We start from the raw sequence: 23,210 nt of genomic DNA, 5'->3' as shown, positions 1-23,210 counted from the left end.
GTGATTTAGTGGGATTCTGTGTGTGTGTGTGTGTGTGTGTGTGTGTGGGTGGGTGGAGGGGTAAGGCTTTTGTCCAAGGAGTCATTAAAGCACACTAAATTACATTATTTTTCGGATGTGCTGGAGAACAAGTCATAAAAACCAGACCTTGCTAGATTTTGTTTTCGATGAAGCGATAAGAGCTTGAGCCAAACATGACTGATGTGCACAATTTGGCATATCTCCTGTCCTCTGCGGTGTGCTGGACGTGCGTATACGGTGACGTCCATTCTGCCGTACTGTTCAGCCGCACTCGGTGCAGTGCTCTGCCCGTTAAACTACAGAGGTAGTCGATGTAGGATTAAGCAAGTTAAAAGCCCTCTTTGACCTCATTCTGCCACAAATAATTTTTTTCCCCCCTTTGTTTTGTTGGAATAAACGAAGGTGTGTGTGTGTGTGTGTGTGTGTGTGCGCGACTTATCTCGCCAGACACTGTTCCAGCCTCCGCGGGAGACACACTGCTCCAAGATGGTATAAATCGAGCTGATCTCATGCGCCTCATCCCACCTCTAAATACATTCACCAACATCTTTCCCCGAGATCGACCGTGACATCTCAGCTCCCGCCTCTCTGGCCCCTCCGCCCCGGCCGCCGCGGGCAGAAGGAAGCTATTCTTAGTTTGGTGTTTCGGAGCTGCGAAGGTCCAGGCCGGCGATTACAAACCCTTGGCAGCGGATGTCCTGCCGTTCTCCGAGAGGAGATACGGAGACGATGAAGTATACGATGAAGTAATTCCACCGGGCGGGAAGTGAGAATATGACCGTATGACTCAAGTCTTGTTCATTCTCGCCGCGATCAATACTGCTCTGTCGTTAAGCACCCACACCCTGTGTCATTTCCCTCGACACAAGATACGGGACGGATTTGATTTGGATTGAAAACGAGACATGTAAAGAAAACTGCCCCCCCCACCCCCAACCCCCTTTTTCTCCCCAGTTGTACCCGTCCAATTACCCCGCTCTTCTGAGCCGTCCCGGTCGTCGCTCCACCCCCTCTGCCGATCCGGGGAGGGCTGCTAAACCACAGAATTACATTCGGGGAAGGTTCTGGGTAGTAACGGGTAAACCAATTTACTGCTACTGCCACCTAGTGGACATACAGTTAAGTGGATCTGGTTTATTACGCAAGTTACTCGACTCCCCCACCGATACGTGTGGAGTCGCCAGCCGCTTCTTTTCACCTGACAGTGAGGAGTTTCGCCAGGGGGACGTAGCGTGTGGGAGGATCACGCTACCCCCCTCCCCCCGAACAGGTGCCCCGACCGACCAGAGGAGGCGCTAGTGCGGCGACCAGGACACATACCCACATCCGGCTTCCCACCCGCAGACACGGCCCATTGTGTCTGTAGGGACGCCCGACCAAGCCGGAGGTGACACGGGGATTCGAACCGACGATCCCGGTGTTGTTAGGCAACGAAATAGACCGCCGCGTTACCCGGACACCCCCCAAGAGAACTGTTTTCGCAGCGGTTAGAGCTCGAGGGACCTCCTGTGTGCCTTAAATTGAGCCCGTGTTGACCTCTGGCTCTGCCGTCTTGTTTTATTTGCCTGTGTTTGGCGCTCCTGCGGCGAGTTAGGATCAGCGGATTTAAAAATATTCATCTCAGTGGGTCACGGCAGGAGGAAATAGGATGTAAGAGCTGTCACTTTACAGACAGACACAGCGGTGCAACGATGAATAGATGGGCAGGAAGTTAAATAGACTGGAAGATGGAGGGTGAGATATTCTTATCTCCCTGTCTGTCTCTTGTCTACTCTCATACACACGAGATCAGCTGTTCTCAGGTCAGATGATAAGAAATAGAGACGTGAAGGTGTAATTCGGTGGTGATAGCTTGGCTACACACACACACACACACACACACACACCTGTCAATCCTTCTGTCATTTCCATTTGGGACGTCAGCTTCCTGTCATCGTCTGAAAGCTGAAACTCATTCACATCACTGCTCTTCCTCTTCCTCCCCCCCTTGACTCGCTCTGATCTGCACCTTTCTGAAATCAAAACGTCGTTCCGTCCGTCATCTCCACCTTTCCTTCGCCCCTCTTTCTATGTCGACGCTTCTCTTATCATCCACCATTAGTCGAGGATCATAAGAATATCTGTTCAGTCTGTTGTCTTGGTGCTGTTGTGCTGACCTTTGACCTCCCTGCTGTTGGTTCACTCATAGTGCCGATGTTGTAAGCATTGACGTTTGTTCTGCTGTTAATCCTGATCTAGATCTCTTAGTAAATGACAGATAAATGCCCAAAGAATGTAAACTATAACTGTAACTGTAACTATAATTGTAACTGTAACTATAACTGTAACTATAATTGTAACTGTAACTATAATTGTAACTGTAACTAAAACTATAATTGTAACTGTGTATGTGGCGGTGTTTCACTGTCCGTGTACTAGATTCATCATTGTTAGGAAGTTTTGGTTTGGAATATCACATATATATATCTCAGTGCATCTACCTTCACCACCTCTCCCTCTCTCTAGCTCGCTCTCTAGCTCGCTCTCTCTCTTTCGCTCTCTCTCTCTCACTGTCTCTAGCTCTGTTTCTCTGTGTCACTCTCGCACTCTTTCTCTCTCGCTCTCGCTGTCTCTCTAGCTCTCTCTCTCTCTCTCTCTCTCTCTCTCTCTCTCTCTCTCTTTCTCACTGTCTCTAGCTCTCTCGCTCGCTCTCTCTCTCTCTTTCTCACTGTCTCTAGCTCTTTCTCTGTCTCACTCTCGCACTCTTTCTGTCTCGCTCTCGCTGTCTCTCAAGTTCTCTGTCTCTGTCTCTCTCTGTCTCTGTCTCTCTCTCTCTCTCTCTCTCTCTCTCTCTCTCTCTCTCTCTCACTGTCTCTAGCTCTTTCTCTGTCTCACTCTCGCACTCTTTCTGTCTCGCTCTCGCTGTCTCTCAAGCTCTCTGTCTCTGTCTCTCTCTGTCTCTCTCTCTCTCTCTCTCTCTCTCTCTCTCTCTCTCTCTCTCTCTCTCTCTCTCTCACTGTCTCTAGCTCTGTTTCTCTCTGTCACTCTCGCACTCTTTCTCTCTCGCTCTCGCTGTCTCTCTAGCTCTGTCTTGCTCTCTCTCTCTCTCTCTCTCTCTCTAGCTCTCTGTCTTGCTCTCTCTCTCTCTCTCTCTCTCTCTAGCTCTCTGTCTTGCTCTCTCTCTCTCTCTCTCTCTTTCTCACTGTCTCTAGCTCTGTTTCTCTCTGTGTCACTATCGCACTCTTTCTCTCTCGCTCTCGCTGTCTCTCTAGCTCTGTCTTGCTCTCTCTCTCTCTCTCTCTCTCTCTAGCTCTCTGTCTTGCTCTCTCTCTCTCTCTCTCTCTCTTTCTCACTGTCTCTAGCTCTGTTTCTCTCTGTGTCACTATCGCACTCTTTCTCTCTCGCTCTCGCTGTCTCTCTAGCTCTCTGTCTTGCTCTCTCTCTCTCTCTCTCTCTCTCTCTCTCTCTAGCTCTCTGTCTTGCTCTCTCTCTCTCTCTCTCTCTCTCTCTCTCTCTCTCTCTCTCTAGCTCTCTGTCTTGCTCTCTCTCTCTCTCTCTCTCTCTCTCTCTGTCTTGCTCTCTCTCTCTCTCTCTCTCTCTCTCTCTCTGTCTTGCTCTCTCTCTCTCTCTCTCTCTCTCTCTAGCTCTCTGTCTTGCTCTCTCTCTCTCTCTCTCTCTCTCTCTCTCTCTCTCTCTCTCTCTCTCTCTCTGTCTCGCTCTCTCTCTCTCTCTCTCTCTCTCTCTCTCTCTCTCTCTCTCTCTCTTTCTCACTGTCTCTAGCTCTGTTTCTCTCTGTGTCGCTCTCGCTGTCTCTCTAGCTCCCTGTCTCGCTCTCTTTCACTCTCTCGCTCGCACTCTCTCTCTTACTAACAAACACATACACACACGCCAACATGTGACAACAGAATCAAAGGCAGCAACCTTATCGGCTGTTCCCTCCTAATTAAACACGCTGTCTCACCGTGTCTGCCCGTCGCTAAATCCTCCCTGTCACTTTTACTGTGCAACCCAGAACCTCTGCCGGAACCACACACACACACACACACACACACACACACACACACACTCACACACACACACAGTCGCTGCAGACGGTGGAGGAGCGCGTTGGATGGCGGGACGTCTTGCAGTTCATCCAGTCTGTCTGGCTGTGTGTTAACTTGGCCCGGCTGTCTTTGGAATTACATGTTCCACATGCATACGTAAAGCATACATAATGCATACGTAAAGCATACATAATGCATACATAAAGCATACATAATGCATGACGCCACTTTTGTTTGGAAGCCTGCAGCGGGCGGATGGCGGCGGCTCCAGCCGAACACGGCAGATATGAGACAATGATCGTTAAAAACTCATCATCCAGTGTGCGTGTGTGTGTGTGTGTGCGTGTGTGTGTGTGTGTGTGTGTAAACTCCCATTCAGTTCATTTGTGACTCTAATGTGTGTGCGACAGAGCAGGAGACAGCAGAGACGGAGAGAGAGAGAAAGTCTTTCTTCTGTTCTCCAGCTGTTGGACTCCCTGTCTCCATCTTCCCTGGATTTAATTACACCATACTTGGAGGCGCTATCTATGCTCCATCTCTCCATCCCTGTCCTCCTCCTCCTCCTCCTCCTCCTCCTCCTCCTCCTCCCCCCGTGCTCTCATCAGTCTCATCATCTCAGTACAACCCCGAGTCGGCCGCTGCTCTGCTCGCCCACTGCGGAGGCTTCCGGACCCGCTGGTCTCGCCCCGCCTGCCCCGTTGAAGGAAAAGATCACAAAAAGGATGATTATACTACCCGGTTCTGCCCACTGCTGCCTTGTTCTGCCCACTGCTACCCGGTTCTGCCCACTGCTGCCTTGTTCTGCCCACTGCTGCCTGCCCCTTTGCACATCACGTAAACGTTTTGCACAAATGGACTTTTGCACAGAGTTGTTGCAAGAAGTGGTGCCGTTTTATTCTTTTGGCACCGTCAGCCTCTACAGTATGTGGATGTAAGCCTGGTCTTTTTTGGTGGGGTCCCCCCCCCTTTTTTTTTTTCCTCCCCAGTTGTACCCGTCCAATTACCCCACTCTTCCGAGCCGTCCCGGTCGCTGCTCCACCCCCTCTGCCGATCCGGGGAGGGCTGCAGACTACCACATGCCTCCTGACAGTGAAGAGTTTTGCTGGGGGGGGGGGGGGTAGCACGTGGGAGGATCATGCTATTCCCCCCAGTTCCCCCACCCACCACCCCTGAACAGGTGCCCCGACCGACCAGAGGAGGCGCTAGTGCAGCGACTAGGACACATACCCAAATCCGGTTTCCCACCCACAGACACGGCCAATTGTGGCTGTAGGGATGCCCGGCCAAGCCAGAGGTCACACGGGGATTCGAACCAGCGATTCCCCCGTGTTGGTAGGCAACAACGCTACGCTACGCTACCCGGACGCCTGTAGTGTATGTTGTTAATCTTGACTGCAGAAAATGTCCCATTAGGGACACGAGGTCATGAGTGGATATTAAATAAGAGAGAGCGCACTAGATGACGTATGTTCGAGAGCGTGGTTAAAAATGGCTTCACCTGCTCTCATGGAGAAACGTGGACGGGACGATAACCGAGCCGAACCGGGTATTTTGGAAGAACCGCATCAACCTCCTGTGTGACGGAGCAGAATGAAAACCCAATTTCCGCCCGGCTCCTTGTGATTTTAGACGTCGCAAGGGACGAACACGTTGTTCTGTGCAGAAATTAAGATGCGGCGCTCAAACAAAATCTCCATGTCGAGATTTTAAAGAGTAGCGTCTCCCTGCAGAAATACCAGCCCAACCTCTGTGTGTGTGTGTGTGTGTGTGTGTGTGTGTGTGTGTGTGTGTGTGTGTGTGTGTGTGTGTGTGTGTGTGTGTGTGTGTGTGTGTGTGTGTCCGACCTCCCAGTAGCCCTGTGAGATCTGTGACCCCATTACCTGTGACATTTAAGAAAAAAACAAATATCGTGCCTCTGTTTAATCTCTGATTCCTTCTCACTGTTGTCACGCAACAGCCACTGTGGCTGATGTCAGGCCATTTTAATTCCCAATGCACACACACACACACACACACAAACACACACACACACACACACTGTTGATGAGAGCGCTGGTGTGATGTGACGGGCTCCATCCCTAAAGGGATTAAAATTCATGTCAGTGTGCGTCACCAGGCTTCATTGATATGAAGGTGACCAGCAACCCTGTGTAAAGCGGCACATTATCTAGAACCCTGCTGGTGGAGAGTTCATCAGGCTGTGCTGAGGGGGCGAGCGAGAGAGAGAGAGAGAGAGAGGGGGAGAGGAAACGGGAGAGAGGGAGTGAGTGAGAGGGAGTGAGTGAGCAAGAACAAGAAAGAGGGAGCGAGCGAGAGGGGGGAGAGCGAGAGAGAGCGGGAGCGAGCGAGCGAGAGAGAGGGAGTGAGCGAGGGAGAGAGGGAGTTAGCAAGACAGCGAGAGAGAGCGAGCGAGAGAGAGAGGGAGTGAGCGAGAGAGAGCGAGAGCCAGCAAGAGGGAGAGAGATTGGCAGGCTGGTGGTAAACGCGGTGCTGATGCTACATGTCGGGGCGCTAAATGTTTGTAGCGCTAGGTGTTAGCAGGGATTATAGCGGGATTTAGCGTCAGCGTTAGCGTTAGCCTAAGAGAGCATGGGGAGAGTGATGGTGTGTCCTGGAACCAATATCTATTTTGTCTACCCCCCCTTTTCCCCCCTCAGACCCCCCCCCCTTTCTCCCCAGTTGTATCCGGCCAATTACCGGGCTGTTCCGAGCCATCCCGGTCATTGCTCCACCCCCTCTGCCGATCCGGGGATCCGGCTGCAGGCTACCACATGCCTCCTCCGACACATGTGGAGTCGCCAGCCGCTTCTTTTCACCTGACAGTGGGGAGTTTCGCCAGGGGGACGTAGCGCGTGGGAGGATCATGCTCTTCCCCCCGGTTCCCCCTCTCCCCTGGACAGGCGCCCCGACCGACCAGAGGAGGTGCTAGTGCAGGGACCAGGACACATACCCACATCCGGCTTCCCACCCGCAGACACGGCCAGTTGTGTCTGTAGGGACGCCCGACCAAGCCGGAGGCAACAGCGGGATGTGTTTCCTCCCTTTTCGATGGTCTGGCCCTGCCAAAAGTTTTCTCTCTCTCTCTCTGCCTCTATTTACACTGTGTGCATCAACATCTACCCCGGCGTACACCCAAAGAGACAGAATAATACCTTTGTATGAATCCAGAACCTGTCTGTCTGTCTGTCTGTCTGTCTGTCTGTCTTTGGGGTGAGTTCGTTAGTGAGCTGAGTATTAGATGACAGACTTTTGCACCCCCCCCCGACCGCTGTGCTCACATGCCCATGAATTATTTCTAACCACCTCCTCTCTCCTCTTTCTACTTTCTCCTTCTCACTTCGCTCCCCTCTTCTCTCCTCTCCTCTCCTCTCCTCTCCTCTCCTGCTCTTCCTGTCTCCTCCCATCCAGGTGATGTGTTGGATATTTACCAGAGGGAGTTTCTGGCGCTGAGGGAGCGTCTTCACTCTGCTGAGCAGGAGAACCTCAAACGCTCCAAGGAGCTCAACCTGGTGCTGGACGAGATAAAGAGAGCCATCGCTGAGAAGCAGGCGCTCCGCGACATCAACCGGACCTGGGCCAGCCTCTCCGGTGGGGAGGCACCGCCGCTCCGCTTTAGCTCAGCTGAGTTTAGTTTGGGTTTGGCTTAGGTCGGTTTCTTCTGAACTTGTTAGCCTCGTCTAACTGAGTCGGCTTTAAATGAGTTGAGCTGAGTTCTGTTCAAATTAGTGGGTTTGAGCTGAGTTCATTTTAGTTTACTTGAGTTCAGATGAGTTGATAGATGGCGTGGTGGCGCACTGGGTAGCACGGTCGCCTCGCAGCAAGACGGCCCTGGGTTCGAGCCCCGGGGTAGTCCAACCTTTGGGGGTCGTCCCGGGTCGTCCTCTGTGTGGAGTTTGCATTATGTCCCCGTGTCTGCGTGGGTTTCCTCCGGGGGCTCCGGTTTCCTCCCACAGTCCAAAGACGTGTAGGTCAGGTGAATCGGCCGTACTAGGTGTGAATGTGTGTGTGTGTGTGTGTGTGTGTGTGTGTGTGTGTGTGTGTGTGTGTGTGTATTTGTACAACTATATTGATATCTTTATTTGTCTGTGTGTGTGTGTGTGTGTGTGTGTGTGTATTTGTACAACTATATTGATATCTTTATTTGTGTGTGTGTGTGTGTGTGTGTGTGTGTGTGTGTATTTGTACAACTATATTGATATCTTTATTTGTCTGTGTGTGTGTGTGTGTGTGTGTGAAGACGAGAGCAGGCTGAAGCTGTGGAACATCAGCAGCAGTAAGAATGTCCTCCAGCTGCCCAGTATCTTCCACCACCTGCCCCACCTGCTGGCCAAGGAGGGGAGCCTGCAGCCCGCCGTGCACGTCGGCCAGGGACGCACTGGAGGTAGACACACACACACACGCACACACACACACACACACACACACCCACGCTAAGCTAGTCGTTACTAACCTATTTGGCTGCAGTGATTTATTGTGTCCGACCTGCTCGTCTGCAGCAGTTTGTCATGACTGTGACCTCGTGGTCCATGGTGGCGTATGAGGCGGGCTGCTGTTTCCTGTAACTTCCTCACAGAAAGAGAATCATTAACAATTCATTGTTGTACGCGCCAGTTGTCCCAGAGGACATCCGGGACAGATTTATAATCTCCCTGCAACCTAATTTGGGGGTTCTGTTGTGCTGCATCACGTCTGAAAAGCAAAACCTTCCCTCTGTAGGTCGCTGCTCATCCCATAGACGCCAGAGTCACCGTTCTGTTCTTCCTTAGCCAAAGAAATGACAGCCGCTGGGCATCCAGGGGGCGTGGCGGTCTATTCCGTTGCCTACCAACACGGGGCTCGCCGGTTCGAATCCCTGTGTTACCCCCGGCTTGGCCAGGCGTCCCTACAGACACAATTGGCCGTGTCCGCGGGTGGGAAGCCGGATGTGGGTGTGTGTCCTGGTCGCTGCACTAGCACCTCCTCTGGTCGGTCGGGGTACCTGTTCGGGGGGGGCGGACTAGCGTGATCCTCCCATGCGCTGCATCCCCCTGGTGAAACTCCTCACTGTCAGGTGAAAAGAAGTGGCTGGCGACTCCACATGTATTGGAGTCTGCAGCCCTCCCCGTATCGGCAGAGGGGGTGGAGCAGCGACCGGGACGGCTCGGAAGAGTGGGGTAATTGGCCAGGTACAATTGGGAGAAAAACGGGGAACCCCCCCCCCCCAAAAAAAAAAATGCAGTTGAATGACCAAAACATCAGAACCATCTCCATGAAACCAAGGACCGGGTGAACCGAGGAGAACTCTGGTCCCTTATTGATTCACCTGTTAAATCCGCTCCAGTCATGAGGGGTGGATGGAGATGGAGGAGACGGTGTGAAGAATGAGGCGGGAGACGAGCGAGGCCCCCTGCAGGCTTCCGAGAGGCGGGTCATGTGTTCTGTCTCTGTTCGGCGAAGAAACAGGGAGTTTTTCATTACGTTAGCTCCCACTCATCACATCCCTGACCCCTCCCCCCCCCCTCCCCCGCTCTCTCGCCCTCTCGCTCGGGGGGGCTGTCGGGCGTAGCAGTAGAGTTCATCTCACCCTCCCCAGGGTACCAGCCTCCGTAAACTCTCTGCTTCCCCGAGAGAGACGGAGGGAAGGCTTCTTCTGTCTGCCAGCCTCTCTGAGGAAGGAAGAGAGAGAGAGTGTGTGTGTGTGTGTGTGTGTGTGTGTGTGTGTTTGTTTGTTTGTTTGTGTGTGATGGGGAATAATAATGTGGGGGCAGCTGGTTTTGTTTGTGGGGTAAACAACCACGGGATTCTTTCCGCCATCGGCCCCGGCAGAGATGACGAGCTTCCCTCGGCTTAACAAAAAAAAAAAGGGGGAAACGCACCTTTCTCCCTCATCATTATGTCATTTCCTGTCACTTCTGTTTTGTCGTTATTTTAGTACTGTTGCCGCTGCAGTAGAGACGTGACAAATGAAGAATCTTGAATTTTCTTTTTTTTTTTTACCCCACTCTTCCGAGCCGTCCCGGTCGCTGCTCCGCCCCCTCTGCCGATCCCGGGGAGGGCTGCAGACTACCACATGCCTCCTCCCATACATGTGGAGTCGCCAGCTGCTTCTTTTCACCTGACTGTGAGGAGTTTCACCAGGGGGACGTGGCGCGTGGGAGGATCACACTATTCCCCCCAGTCCCCCCCCCCCCCGAACAGGTACGCCAACCGACCGGAGGAGGCGCTAGTGCAGCGACCAGGACAGGAAGCCGGACGTGGGTATGTGAACCCTGTGTTGGTAGACAACGGAATGGACCGCCATGCTACCCGGACGCCCCTCTGTTCCTGTCATTTCTTTATCATCCCCGATCATTTTCTCTCTCTCTCTCTCCGTCACTTCCTGTCATCCGTGGTCATGAGGGTCACAGGACCATGTTTACTATTTGCTGTGTCACCAGGGCGCCGCGGCCCCGACCCTCTGCACCCCTACCGAGACCCCATCTCCATCTGTCACTGACACGCGGTCTGTTTCCACACACGTTATCCGGATAGGGGAGGATGCATAGTAACGCGAGGTTGAAAACGCGGCGGGAACGGGTCGTGACTCGATCTGCCAGATCCCGTTCCACCTCGCCTTTGGATCCGGGCCAGAGTCGGCCGGGTGTAAATGCAGTCCGCACTGTGGGCTCGCAGAGGTGAGGTTGTACCACCCAGGGGGGGAAGGGACAAAAAAACGAACCCCTGCAGCCAGGAGTTAAATGCACAGCGGCTCATTCTCAGCGTTTCCCATCACAACTGCTGCAAAATCGTTTTTGTTTTTCCTATTGCATGCAAGATATTAAAACCACAAAAGAATTGGCTGAATGTCTGAATATTGCTTTTAATGACTTGTTATCACCTTCCCGGTCTCGTCTGTTTTGCAAAGCATGCAGGAAAAATGAGGTCCAATCACAGAGCAAGACGACGAGAGGGAATTCAAATAACGGGTGAATGTAAAGTTCCCCTCCAGGCACGTTTTAAAGCTTAGAAATACTGCGAGGTGATTAATGTGTTGTCTCACTTGGTTTACCCTCGTAAAAAGGAGAAGGAAACTCTGACAAGGGGCTGGGAGCACATCTACTCTTCCTCCCTCATTGAGAAAGTCAGCATCTATGAATATGCAAATGTCCAGGTCTCATGCCCCGCCCACACAACAGCCAATATCACCACACGACAGCCAATATCACCACACGACAGCCAATGTCACCACACAACAGCCATTATCACCACACAACAGCCAATATCACCACACAACAGCCAATATCACTACACAACAGCCAATATCACTACACAACAGCCAATATCACCACATGACAACCAATGTCACCACACAACAGCCAATATCACCACACGACAGCCAATGTCACCACACAACAGCCATTATCACCACACAACAGCCAATATCACCACACAACAGCCAATATCACTACACAACAGCCAATATCACCACACAACAGCCAATATCACCACACGACAGCCAATATCACCACACAACAGCCAATATCACCACACAACAGCCAATATCCCCACACAACAGCCAACAGCCAATATCACCACACAACAGCCAATATCCCTACACAACAGCCAACAGCCAATATCACTACACAACAGCCAATATCACCACACAACAGCCAATATCACCACACAACAGCCAATATCACCACACAACAGCCAATATCACTACACAACAGCCAATATCACCACACGACAACCAATATCACCACACGACAACCAATGTCACCACACGACAGCCAATATCACCACACAACAGCCAATATCACTACACGACAGCCAATATCACTACACAGCAGCCAATATCACTACACAACAGCCAATATAACTACACAACAGCCAATATCACCACACAGCAGCCAATATCACTACACGACAGCCAATATCACCACACAACAGCCAATATCACCACACAACAGCCAATATCACCACACAACAGCCAATATCACCACACAACAGCCAGTATCACCACACAGCAGCCAATATCACTACACGACAGCCAATATCACCACACAACAGCCAATATCACCACACAACAGCCAATAGCCAACATCACCACACAACAGCCAATATCACTACACAACAGCCTATATCACTACACAACAGCTTATATCACCACACAACAGCCAATATCACTACACAACAGCCTATATCACTACACAACAGCTTATATCACTACACAACAGCCTATATCTCCACACAACAGCCAACAGCCAATATCACCACACAACAGCCTATATCACTACACAACAGCCTATATCACTACACAACAGCCAATATCACCACACAACAGCCAATAGCCAACATCACCACACAACAGCCAACATCACCACACAACAGCCAATATCACTACGCTGTTATTTCGCTGCTGTCTCAGCCGTGTTATGTTCACCTGAATGCCATGCTCAGTGATGTCACTGTCTCCCTTAATATGCACTAACTAGTGTGTGTGTGTGTGTGTGTGTGTGTGTGTGTGTGTGTGTGTGTGTGTGTTGCTCTTTGTTCATGTGTTTTACTGTGAGTGTGTGCTGTGTCTGTCTATTCATGTGAATGTATCTGTCTGTGTGTGTGTTGGTGTGTTGTTATGTGTGTGTCTGCGTGTGTGTGTGTGCACGTGCGCATGTGTGTGTGTAAGTGGGTTTGGAAATATGTGTGAATGTGGATATGGATGTGATTGTATATATGTTTGTGTCTCTGCGCATGTTTTCATGAGTGTGCGTGTGTTTGTGTGTGTGTGTGTGTGTGTGTGTAGTGTCTATAGTGATGGGGGTCCCCAGTGTGAAGAGGGAGGTTCATTCCTACCTGACGGACACACTGACATCTCTGATGTCAGAGCTCAGCCCTGCTGAGAAGGACGACTGCGTCATCGTTGTTCTCATCGCAGAGGTCAGTCTGTGTGTGTGTGTGTGTGTGTGTGTGTGTGTGTGTGTGTGTGTGTGTGTGTGTGTGTGTGTGTGTGTGTGTGTGTGTGTTGAGTTTCCTCCCCCTATCAGACCTCATTTTGGCATTTGGCTCTTAAATACCCTTCAGCTTTCACCAGGGAATCAGTCAAGTGTGTGTGTGCGTATGTGTGAGTCTGTGTGTGTGTGTGTGTGTGTTTGTGTGTGTGTGTGTGTGTGTGTGTGTGTGTGTGTGTGTGTGTGTGTGTGTGTGTGTGTGTGTGTGTGTGTGTGTGTGTGTGTGAGTGGTCTCATTCATTAACTCCTCAAATCATTGACCTTTTAAATACATGCATGCATGTACACACACACACACACACACACACACAGGCTGGGGGGTGCTCGTCGTTTTGAGTCCCCATTAGCGAGTTGTCCTTTCAGCTGATCTACGACCCTGTGGATACTGGAAGGACCCAGCTAGCGGGGAGGGTTGTGTTAGCTCTGATACTAATGAGCCCAGGGGCTCACACACAGCAACACAATTATTCAGGGTCCTTCACATTAACAGCGTGTGTGTGTGTGTGTGTGTGTGTCTGTAAATATAGTCCCCATCAGAGTGACTAACGAGTGATGCAGATGGTAAAGGTTGCATTGGGAGAAACAATCTAACAAGATCCTGGTGACATCAGTGCAGGGATGGCAGCCATTGTGCTGCTAATAGCAAGTGTGTTGATGCGTGCTCAATAATCCAGGTAAGAAAATCAAAGAAGGTTGAATCAGTTCATCTGGACACAACGTTTATTGACAGGTACGTTTCATCACTCATCTAAGAGACCTCTTCAGTCTAAACCAACTGCAGGTACCCCCCGCCCTTATAAACAGTACAGTACAATACAGTTGCATAACGACCGGTGACTGAAGGTGGATGAGTTTAAATACTTGGGTTTAGCTGTCCAAGCTAATGGGGAGTGCAGAAGAGAGGTGAAGAAGAGAGTGCAGGCAGGGTGGAGTGGGTGGAGAGGAGTGTCTGCAGTGATTTGTGACAGAAGGGTATATTGGGAGAAGGATGCTGAGGATGGAGCTGCCAGCGGAGAGGAAAAGAGGAAGGCCAAAGGGGAGGTTTATGGATGTGGTGAGGGAGGACATGCAGGTGGCTGGTGTGACAGAGGAAGATGAAGAGGACAGGAAGAGATTGAAACGGATGATCTGCTGTGGCGACCCCTAACGGGAGAGGCCGAAAGTAGTAGTAGTAGACAGTTGCATAGCGACCGAAACCAACGACCACTGTCATATGCAAATATGGGCGTGGCCGTTAACTAGAGTTTCAATGGCCATGTGTACTAGTCACATGGCCATTGAATGGCCACATGGCTATTCACATATTCATAACCAACTCTTCTGTGAATGGTACAAATGGCCATTGAAACTCTAGTTAACGGCCACACCCATATTTGCACATGAACCTGGTCGTTGGTTTCGATCGTTATGCAACCGTATTGTTTATGGGTGGGGACACCTGCAGTCAGTTCAGACTGAAGAGGTCACCTAGTTCATCGTTTCCCAACCCAGTCCTCAAGGAACCCCTACCCTGCAGATTTTCATTGTAACCCTGCATAGGTAGCTCTGCTTATACTTACTCAACCAATCATCTCGCAGCACTTAATTATGCAAGGTGTGCAACATCTGACATAATTCATTGCTGATTGGTTGAATAACTACAAACAGGTATCTGTTCAGGGTTGCAAAGAAAATCTGCAGGATAGGGGTTCTTTAAGGACTGGGTTGGGAAATACTGACCTAGTTGAGTGATGAAACACATCTGTAAGTAATCCTTGTGTCCAGATGAACTGATTCAACCCTCTTTGATGCTAATAGTAAGGTTCAGCTAACTGGTGTATTTAGCTTATTCGTTCAGGTTTGTAGCGCACTGAAACCCGCCAAGCCCGCCCATAAAACATACATGAAACATCCAGCGCCTGTGACCACCGCACCAGGTAACATCAAATAATAATTTCGTACCCCTGCATCCCCGACCCCCACCCCTGCACACTCACATAGGTCCCTGCGTTCAGTCAACAGAGCATGCCGCCATCATATAAAATTCATGTTACATGCATTTCCACTTCAGACCCCGTAACGAAGCCCGGCGAAGTCAAAAACCAATTTCCATGTTTCAACTGGTTGCCCTCCATTATAAAATGGAATCGAGCTAAACCGGGTAGGTTTTGCTTGACTTCACGTGTGATAAATAACAGTAAAAACCTGTGGCGAAAAAAAAAAAGCAGATTTGACACACAAACTCAGAGAAGCTGCTAGAAACACTTCTAACACATCCTGAAGTGGACCCGGAGTCCAAAAAAATCTAAAAATTCATTAATTGGAATGGAAATGGAAAAAATGCAGAAATGTCGAGTAATAGATTATCCGTCTATCTGTCTGTCTTACTCTCTCTTAGTTTACATAAAATGTAACATGAAGTGTCTTCCTGCGTAATCTCCTAACTAATAGGGTGTCTCCGTTGTGATTTGCACTGCATGCTGGGTAGTTGTGACTGCTCTCTAAGATGAAAAATCGAAGTTCGTGTTGCTCTTTTGTCATCCTGCGACCCGAACTTTACCAACCCAACCCAGGACATCTGCTGAACCCTGGGCGAAGTGTCAGCTTAATGGTTTAATAGAAGAAGAAAACTGCTTTTTCTTTAATCTGTCTGTCTGTCTCTCACTCTCTGCTCCCTTTCCCCACTTCTTCCTACGTCTCCATAACAGTGCGTTCACATGCTAGCGTAGCGAGGCTCTATTCATTTTCTATGGAAGCAGGCTGCAGTCCTGCGCAAAGGATTCTGGGATTGACGGTGGAGCAGAGAAGGTGACGAAAACAAAAGTTGAGAATTTTGGGTGTTCGGGTGGTGTGGCGGTCTATTCCGTTGCCTACCAACACGGGGATCGCCGGTTCAAATCCCCGTGTTACCTCCGGCTTGGTCGGGCGTCCCTACAGACACAATTGGCCGTGTCTGCGGGTGGGAAGCTGGATGTAGGTATGTGTCCTGGTTGCTGCACTAACACCTCCTCTGGTCAGTCGGGGCGCATGTTCGGGGGGGGGGGCGGGGACTGGGGGGAATAGCGTGATCCTCCCACGCGCTACATCCCTGTGGTGAAACTCCTCACTGTCATGGGAAAAAGAAGGGGCTGGCGATTCATGTATCGTGGGAGGCATGTGGTGTTCTGCAGCCCTCCTCGGATCGGCAGATGGGGTGGGACAGCGGGACAACGGGATGGCTTGGAAGAGTGGGGTAATTGGCCAGATACAATTGGGGAGAAAAAGGGGGGAAAAGATCCCAAAAAAAAAAAAAAGTTGAGAATTTCTCAACTTTATCTAAAGCAGAAGTGAATTTCACCAGGCAGCTGCCATTTAGATAAGGTAGATGTGCTCCAAACTCTGAATCTGATGAACCAACATTTAAACAATGCATTCATTTACATTTATTTAAATTTAGCAACTAAGTGGTCAATTTTTCGCCCCTGATATGTTCAGAAAATGATTTCGGTGGATTGTGGAGGTGAACTGAGAGAGGATAGGTAGGCACGTCCTCTGCGTTTGTTGAGTTGGAGCCAGGAGCAGAAACCAATGACAGACCAACAAAGTGGTGCAATCGTCCAATCAGATTGTTGAATGTTACATGACATACACAGGCATGTTTCCCCCCGTTGGCATGTAAACATACCGTAAACCTCCCCCACCACCTTCCAGTCTTCTTGTTTTGTCCTTGGTCTACTACTACTACTACTTTCGGCTGCCCGTTAGGGGGCGCCACAGCAGATCATCCGTTTCCATCTCTTCCTGTCCTCTGCATCTTCCTCTGTCACACCAGCCACCTGCATGTCCTCCCTCACCTCATCCATAAACCTCCTCTTTGGCCTTCCTCTTCTCCTCTTCCCTGGCAGCTCCATATTCAGCATCCTTCTCCCAGTATACCCAGCATCTCTCCTCCACACATGTCCAAACCATCTCAATCTTGTCTCTCTTGCTTTGTCTCCAAACCGTCCAACCTGAGCGGTCCCTCTAATATACTCATTCCCAATCCTGTCCTTCTTCGTCACTCCCAATGAAAATCTTAGCATCGTCAACTCTGCCACCTCCAGCTCCACCTCCTGTCTTTTCATCAGTGCCACCATCTCCAAATCACATAACATAGCTGGTCTCACAACTATCTTGTAAACCTTCCCTTTAACTCTTGCTGGTACCCTTCTGTCACAAATCACTCCTGACACTCTTCTCCACCCACTCCACCCTGCCTGCACTCTCTTCTTCACCTCTCTTCTGCACTCCCCATTACTTTGGACAGTTGAGCCCAAGTATTTAAACTCATACGTCTTCATCACCTGTGCTCCTTGTATCCTGACCATTCCGCTGTCCTCCCTCTCATTCACACATATGTATTCCATCTTGCTCCTACCGACTTTCATTCCTCTTCTCTCCAGTGCATACCTCCACCTCTCCAGGCTCTCCTCAGCCTGCACCCTACTCTCGCTACAGATCACAATATCATCTGCAAATATCATAGTCCACGGAGACTCCGGCCTTATCTCGTCCGTCAACGTTTCCATCACCACTGCAAACAAGAAAGGGCTCAGAGCCGATCCTTGATGCAATCCCACCTCCACCTTGAACCCATCTGTCAATCCAACCGCACATCTCACCACTGTTACACTGCCTCCTCTCTCGACACCCTGTCGTATGCTTTCTCTAAATCTACAAAGACACAGTGTAACTCCTTCTGGCCTTCTCTATACTTCTCCATCAACGTTCTCAAAGCAAACATCGCATCTGTGGTGCTCATTCGTGGCATGAAACCGTACTGCTGCTCGCTGATCATCACCTCTCCTCTTAACCTAGCTTCTATTATTCTTTCCCACATCTTCATGATGTGGCTGATCATCTTTATACCTCTGTAGTTGCCACATTTCTGCACTTCACCCTTATTCTGGAAAATCGGTACCAGTATGCTTCTTCTCCACTCCTCAGACATCCTGTCGCTTTCCAAGATGGTGTTAAACCATCTTGGAAAGCTTGGAACTTGCTTTGTCCTTGATATGATATGAATTAAGCCCTCCTCCCAATTAGACCTTATTCTAAACCAGTGGTTCTCAACCTTTTCGAGTTGCGACCCACCAGAGTAATCAGGTTGGTGTTCACCCCCCCCCCCCCCCACACACACACACACATACACACACAATAGCACTGGGAATTGTAACTCATAACACCCCGATGCAAACTCATTGATTGCTCATGCCCGATGCTGTTCAGGGATTACTGTAATAAAACACATGAAAGCTGCCAAAATCACAGAGACAGAACGACTAATTTGATTTTGGCTTTAATTAGAGTTTTTAGAGTTATTGAAATAACGGCACCCCGTGTGCACACACACTTTGACTCTCACAAACACACCCAATAAAATCTTTTCTAAGGCAAATATATCATTGGTAAAGGCGATGTAATGTAAAAACCATTCCTCAGTCTTAAATGTGATTTTGTTCTTTTTTTCTCCACAACCATCCGGCGACCCTCGGAAATGATCTCTTGACCCCCCCTCAGGGTCCCGACCCCCAGGTTAGGAACCGATGCTCTAGACGACAGTCATGCTGTGTTGACCAGTTCCACGTGTAAACTCCAGGGATTTACTCTCCTCCACCTCCACTGATCCAACAGGAAGTGACACATTTTGCCTGGCGGGAGGGCTAATTGCTCCCCCAGCCCACCCCAACCACCCATACAAACCCACACACATGCACACACAAACACATACCCCCCCCATCCACCTGTCACGCCACTCTTGAACCCAAGGCTCCAGAGGGAAAGTTTGAAACAGAAGCAATAAAAGGAGGGCAGACAAGTTAATAATTAACATATTCATGAATATATTGAGAGCCATACGTTCACAGTCATATTCGGTGACATTTAATCCACAGCGGCGGTGAGTCAGAGCATTCGCCTCAGCCTTCATGACACACTGAGGAAGGCACACAGACCCCGTTAGGAGTGCAACGATAATGAAGCATAAAATCACAAAGGGCTTGTCATGAAAACGATAAGCTTTCCACAAACTCTGAATAGGAACACTCAACTTGCTGTGAGGCCTCCAATTGTAAAAAAAAAAAAATCTATTCGTCACGCGGAAAGCATCGGAAACCACCCTGTGAATGAAGAAATGAGGTTTAAGATATGATGTACCTTTACTTATTCCCCCGTAGGAGAAATTCAATTTGACACAGGAGCACAAGGGGAAGATCAAAGAAGTTTCAATATGAGTACAATGCATAAAAAAGGAAGTAAAAAATGCAATAAGATAAAATAGGAATACTAGATACAATAAATAGGTCTGTGTGTCTATGCAGCTCGGCATAGAGAGGATGAGAGGGGTTGTCCATGATAGCTTTCAGCTTCCCCCTCATCCTCTTCTCTGCCACTGCCTCCATACTGTCCAGTTCCATCCCCGCCACAGAGCTGGCCTTCCTCACCAGCTTGCCCAGTTTGTTGCCACCACAGGTCCTGATGCCACCTTCCCAGCACAGCAAAGAAGAAGAGCCTGGCCACTACAGACTGGTGGAATGTCCGTAGCAGCCTAGTGCACACACTGAAAGACCTGAACCTCCTGAGAAAGAACAGCCACCTCTGTCCTTTCTTGTAGAGGGCCTCAGTGTTGTCTGACCAGTCCAGTTTGTTGTTCACTTGCACCTCTAGGAACTTGTAGGTGTCCACCATCTCCATTCCCTCCCCCCTTATGACGACAGGGGTGGGGGGGCCTCTTGCTGTGCCGGAAGTCCACCACCAGCTCCTTGGTTTTCCCAATGTTGAGCCGGATGGAGGCGGTTGCTGTCGCACCCTCCTATGAAGTTCTCTACTAGGTTTCTACTCCTCCTTATCATCTGTGACACAGTAGACGATGGAGGAGTCATCCGAGAACTTCTGTAAGTGGATGATTCCTCCATTGTTGGCTTTATCACAGGTTAAGAAGTTTATTAAGGGGTCGGTAATGCTAGCAAAGCAAATGCTATGGGATTCTGGGGGAGGTAGTGACACCGGCCCATGGGGAGGGCGTGGCAAAAATGGCATGGGGTTCTATCGTTTTTGCTGCACATGTGTGAGAAGACCTCAAAAATACAAATCCAGAAACTGCTCTGTGAATGACATAGCTGGGCTATGCTGACATTTTAGGGACTTTAAGTCAATGTGCGGTATATTGTGTTGAGTCTTTCTTTCAATAGTGCAGATGATGTACATAGTGCCTTTAACTGAATGAGGCCATATTTTAAACAGCAGGAGGAGGCTCCCAGGCTTACCTTGTGTTGACCCATGAGAACGACCTTACGTCCTGCATTGTCACATAAATCCTGGAGCTACCACCTTTGACATAGGGATGCTTATCCATTAACCCAGTGTTTCTCAAACCTGTCCTGTAGATTTTCATTTGAACCCAGCACAGGTAGGCCCGTACTTGTTCAGCCATTCATATTGTAACACTTAATTACACCTGATCTAAGTACAAGTTAGGCCTGCCTATTCAGGGTTACAAAGAAAAGCTGCAGGACATAGGAAACTTGAGGACTGTGAACACTGTGTTATCCTATCTGTCACATTCCCAGCCGGTGAGAGAAGAAATAGGAAAATGTTCCTGAGCTTGCAGATATTTAAGAAATGAATTTTGGGACGTTATTGTTTTTTTTACAACATCTCAAAACAGATGGACATGCCATCAGTAAAGAGATCGTTAAAGAATCCATTTCGATTCCATAGTTGGACTGCCGTTGTTGGTTTGGGATGGTAGGAGGAGGTGGTCATGAGTTAATGGAAGGACACCACCTGCCTGCTTATGGGCAAATTTTTCCTGAATGAGAACTGAATTGGAGATATGGATGCTTGGACCCATTGAGTAGAAATGATATGATCCCACGTTTTGCTTCTAATAAAACAATGGTAAGAAAACATAGCTCATGTTTTATTGTAGCTACTGAGGCGATTTCCAGCTGTGACTGTGATTAATCCAACTCTTGAAATTGTATTTTTATAGCAAGAGTTTTAACATTGGGGTCTATGGCACTCCCACGTCTAATCCCCCTCGTGATGTTAGTTAAACAAACATGGCGGCGAGGTGAATGAACCGAATTATTTTTAGTTCATCCAGTGTTCCTCCAGCTCTGCCGTGCTGAGATCAGCAGTGATTCATTTGCTGATTTGCAAAATATGATCGCTGTCTCGTTGACTTTCAACGCTCATACCTGAATACATAATAGGGACTGTCGCTGCCTGAGCTAAATCAACTGCACACATGCGTGTAGCCACAGAGAGCGGCGCTGGTCGAGCGAGCTAGAGAGTGAATGGAGAGAGGGAGCGGCGATAGTGAGAACAAACGTTTTCCACAGGTTCTTAATCACCACAATCGTGAGAGGTTCTTGATCATACAGGCATAACTGTGCACAAAAAAAAATGTAGGCTGATAGGGCCAGTATGCAAGATAAGCCGTGGACAGACACACACACGTGACCAAACGCATAATTCCTTCCAGGCTACCGCCCGGCGGAGAGAATAAACAAGTTTCCACAGTTGATGTAGTGTTCACTAGTCACTCGCGCAACTTAAACAAATTCAGTAAAGTATAGCCACAGCATCGCCAGTGCACCACCTTTAATTCAATAAGAGAAAATGTGCACGTCAACCTGGAGTTGAAGTTCCACCTCACTTGAGAGCCTCGTGGCAGCCTTCTCTCACAAAATCCATCCAGTAATGTAGTCTGTTAGGGAGATCATGTAAAATGAATGCAGACAATCCTACCAGATTCGCAAAAAACACGGAAGTAGCTCAGCAAGCAGATCGTCAGTAGCTGTGAATGCGGCGGCCATTGCGCTTAGTTCGCTCACAGCCCGCCAAAGGCTCGAGCTCAAAGTTGATCACGACACCGGGGCTAGCGCCGATACATCGCAGGGCCGTGGGGCGTTCTGTCGCTATTGGCTGATGATACAACCACTTAAAGTTGTAATCAGTTTGCGGCTTCGGGCTTCAAGGGCAGGCTAGCAATACCATTAGTACTGGTCCAAGGAACTGTGATGTGACATAGGAAATCCCTGCTCAGCCCCACGAGGAGTCAAGTAATTGAATTCAGACAAAGTTCTGGCACACTTCAGTTTAACTATGGAAAACAAATTATGGTTTTGAATTTGACAGGGCCGGCAGGGCCATCGGAGAAGGCCCTGCCGGCCCTGACTCACCACTGGTCAGAAGTTTCAGCCAGCTAACACATTCGCTTCCCCGATACCGAGTCTCCCTCAGGGACACTTTCAGCAGCATGTGCAGAGTAGAGAGGAGAGAGGAGAGGGTTGCGTTTATCTTTCCGCGGGCACCGTGTGTTTTTCCAAATGTAGGAGAGAACTGTTCTTCATTAGCACCGCTCCTCTGGCAGGCGGTGTGGAAACGAAACAGAAGCTTCTTTCTCCTTCGTAGCAATCCACTCCTCACCCCCCCCCCTTTCATTTCCACCATTCGTCCCTCTAGTCATCCTCTCTTTTTGCTTTTGTCCGCTGCTGTCACTCCTCTCCTCTCCTCTCGGCCCTCCTTTATTCTGAGGGGGTCATGGTCAGAAGTGTTCCCAGGTGTTTCCTGTTCGCCGTATAGGCCTTTGTTACTGTGGGGAACACAGCCAAGGGTTTTCCAAACTGCTCGCTACTTGATGAGATTTCTCAGAATGGATAAAAACATGAAACGGCGGGGTCACGGTCAGAATCGGCGCCGCGGCTATATCTGTAGGAATTGAAATGTCCTCAAGGGCCAAATTCAGGGCCGAGGGGGCCGAGCGCTCATCCTCAAGCCTCCCAGTATACAAACCGGGGTTCGGCTAAAGTCTGAGATTTTTTACTACGTTTCCCTCTAAACCAGGGAACAGCCCTCTCCCCATGTCATCAGGCAATCTGAATCACTCGCTATTTTTAAAAAAGTGACTCGACACCCCGTCTGTGCTCACTTTCATATGGTACCGCTGTGTCTGATGCTAGTTTTATCTCCGTGTAAATTGCTTCTTTTTGTGTTTTTTTTTTTAGTCGCTAGCTCAATTTCACATTCCCTACTGAAGGTCTCTTATAGTTTGCATGATGTCAGAAGTCTTTTCTGTGTGTATCAGTGTGTTTAGTATTTTAGTCTTTTATTGTAGTATTGCACTGTGAGGCACTGTCAAATCACGGTTTTAAAAGGTAAAAAAAAAAAAAGGCTTTACTTACTCCTCCATTTA

The 23,210-nt window shown here is 49.4% G+C and overlaps 1 protein-coding gene across 1 annotated transcript in view; it reads left to right on the top strand.

Annotated features, from left to right (window-relative positions):
• mgat4b (alpha-1,3-mannosyl-glycoprotein 4-beta-N-acetylglucosaminyltransferase B) overlaps positions 1–23,210 on the top strand; it is a 190,981-nt gene that overhangs the window by 84,935 nt on the left and 82,836 nt on the right. Inside the window, exons 2-4 of the mRNA XM_056285668.1 lie at positions 7,455–7,634; positions 8,284–8,427; positions 12,808–12,941. Of these exons, the coding sequence (XP_056141643.1) occupies positions 7,455–7,634; positions 8,284–8,427; positions 12,808–12,941 (458 nt within the window). The remainder of the gene's footprint in view (positions 1–7,454; positions 7,635–8,283; positions 8,428–12,807; positions 12,942–23,210) is intronic.

Source organism: Lampris incognitus, chromosome 1, assembly GCF_029633865.1.
Source record: "Lampris incognitus isolate fLamInc1 chromosome 1, fLamInc1.hap2, whole genome shotgun sequence".
NCBI classification, from domain to species: Eukaryota; Metazoa; Chordata; class Actinopteri; order Lampriformes; family Lampridae; genus Lampris; species Lampris incognitus.
Note: the sequence above shows the minus strand (reverse complement) of the source record. Positions and strands in the feature narration are given on the sequence as shown.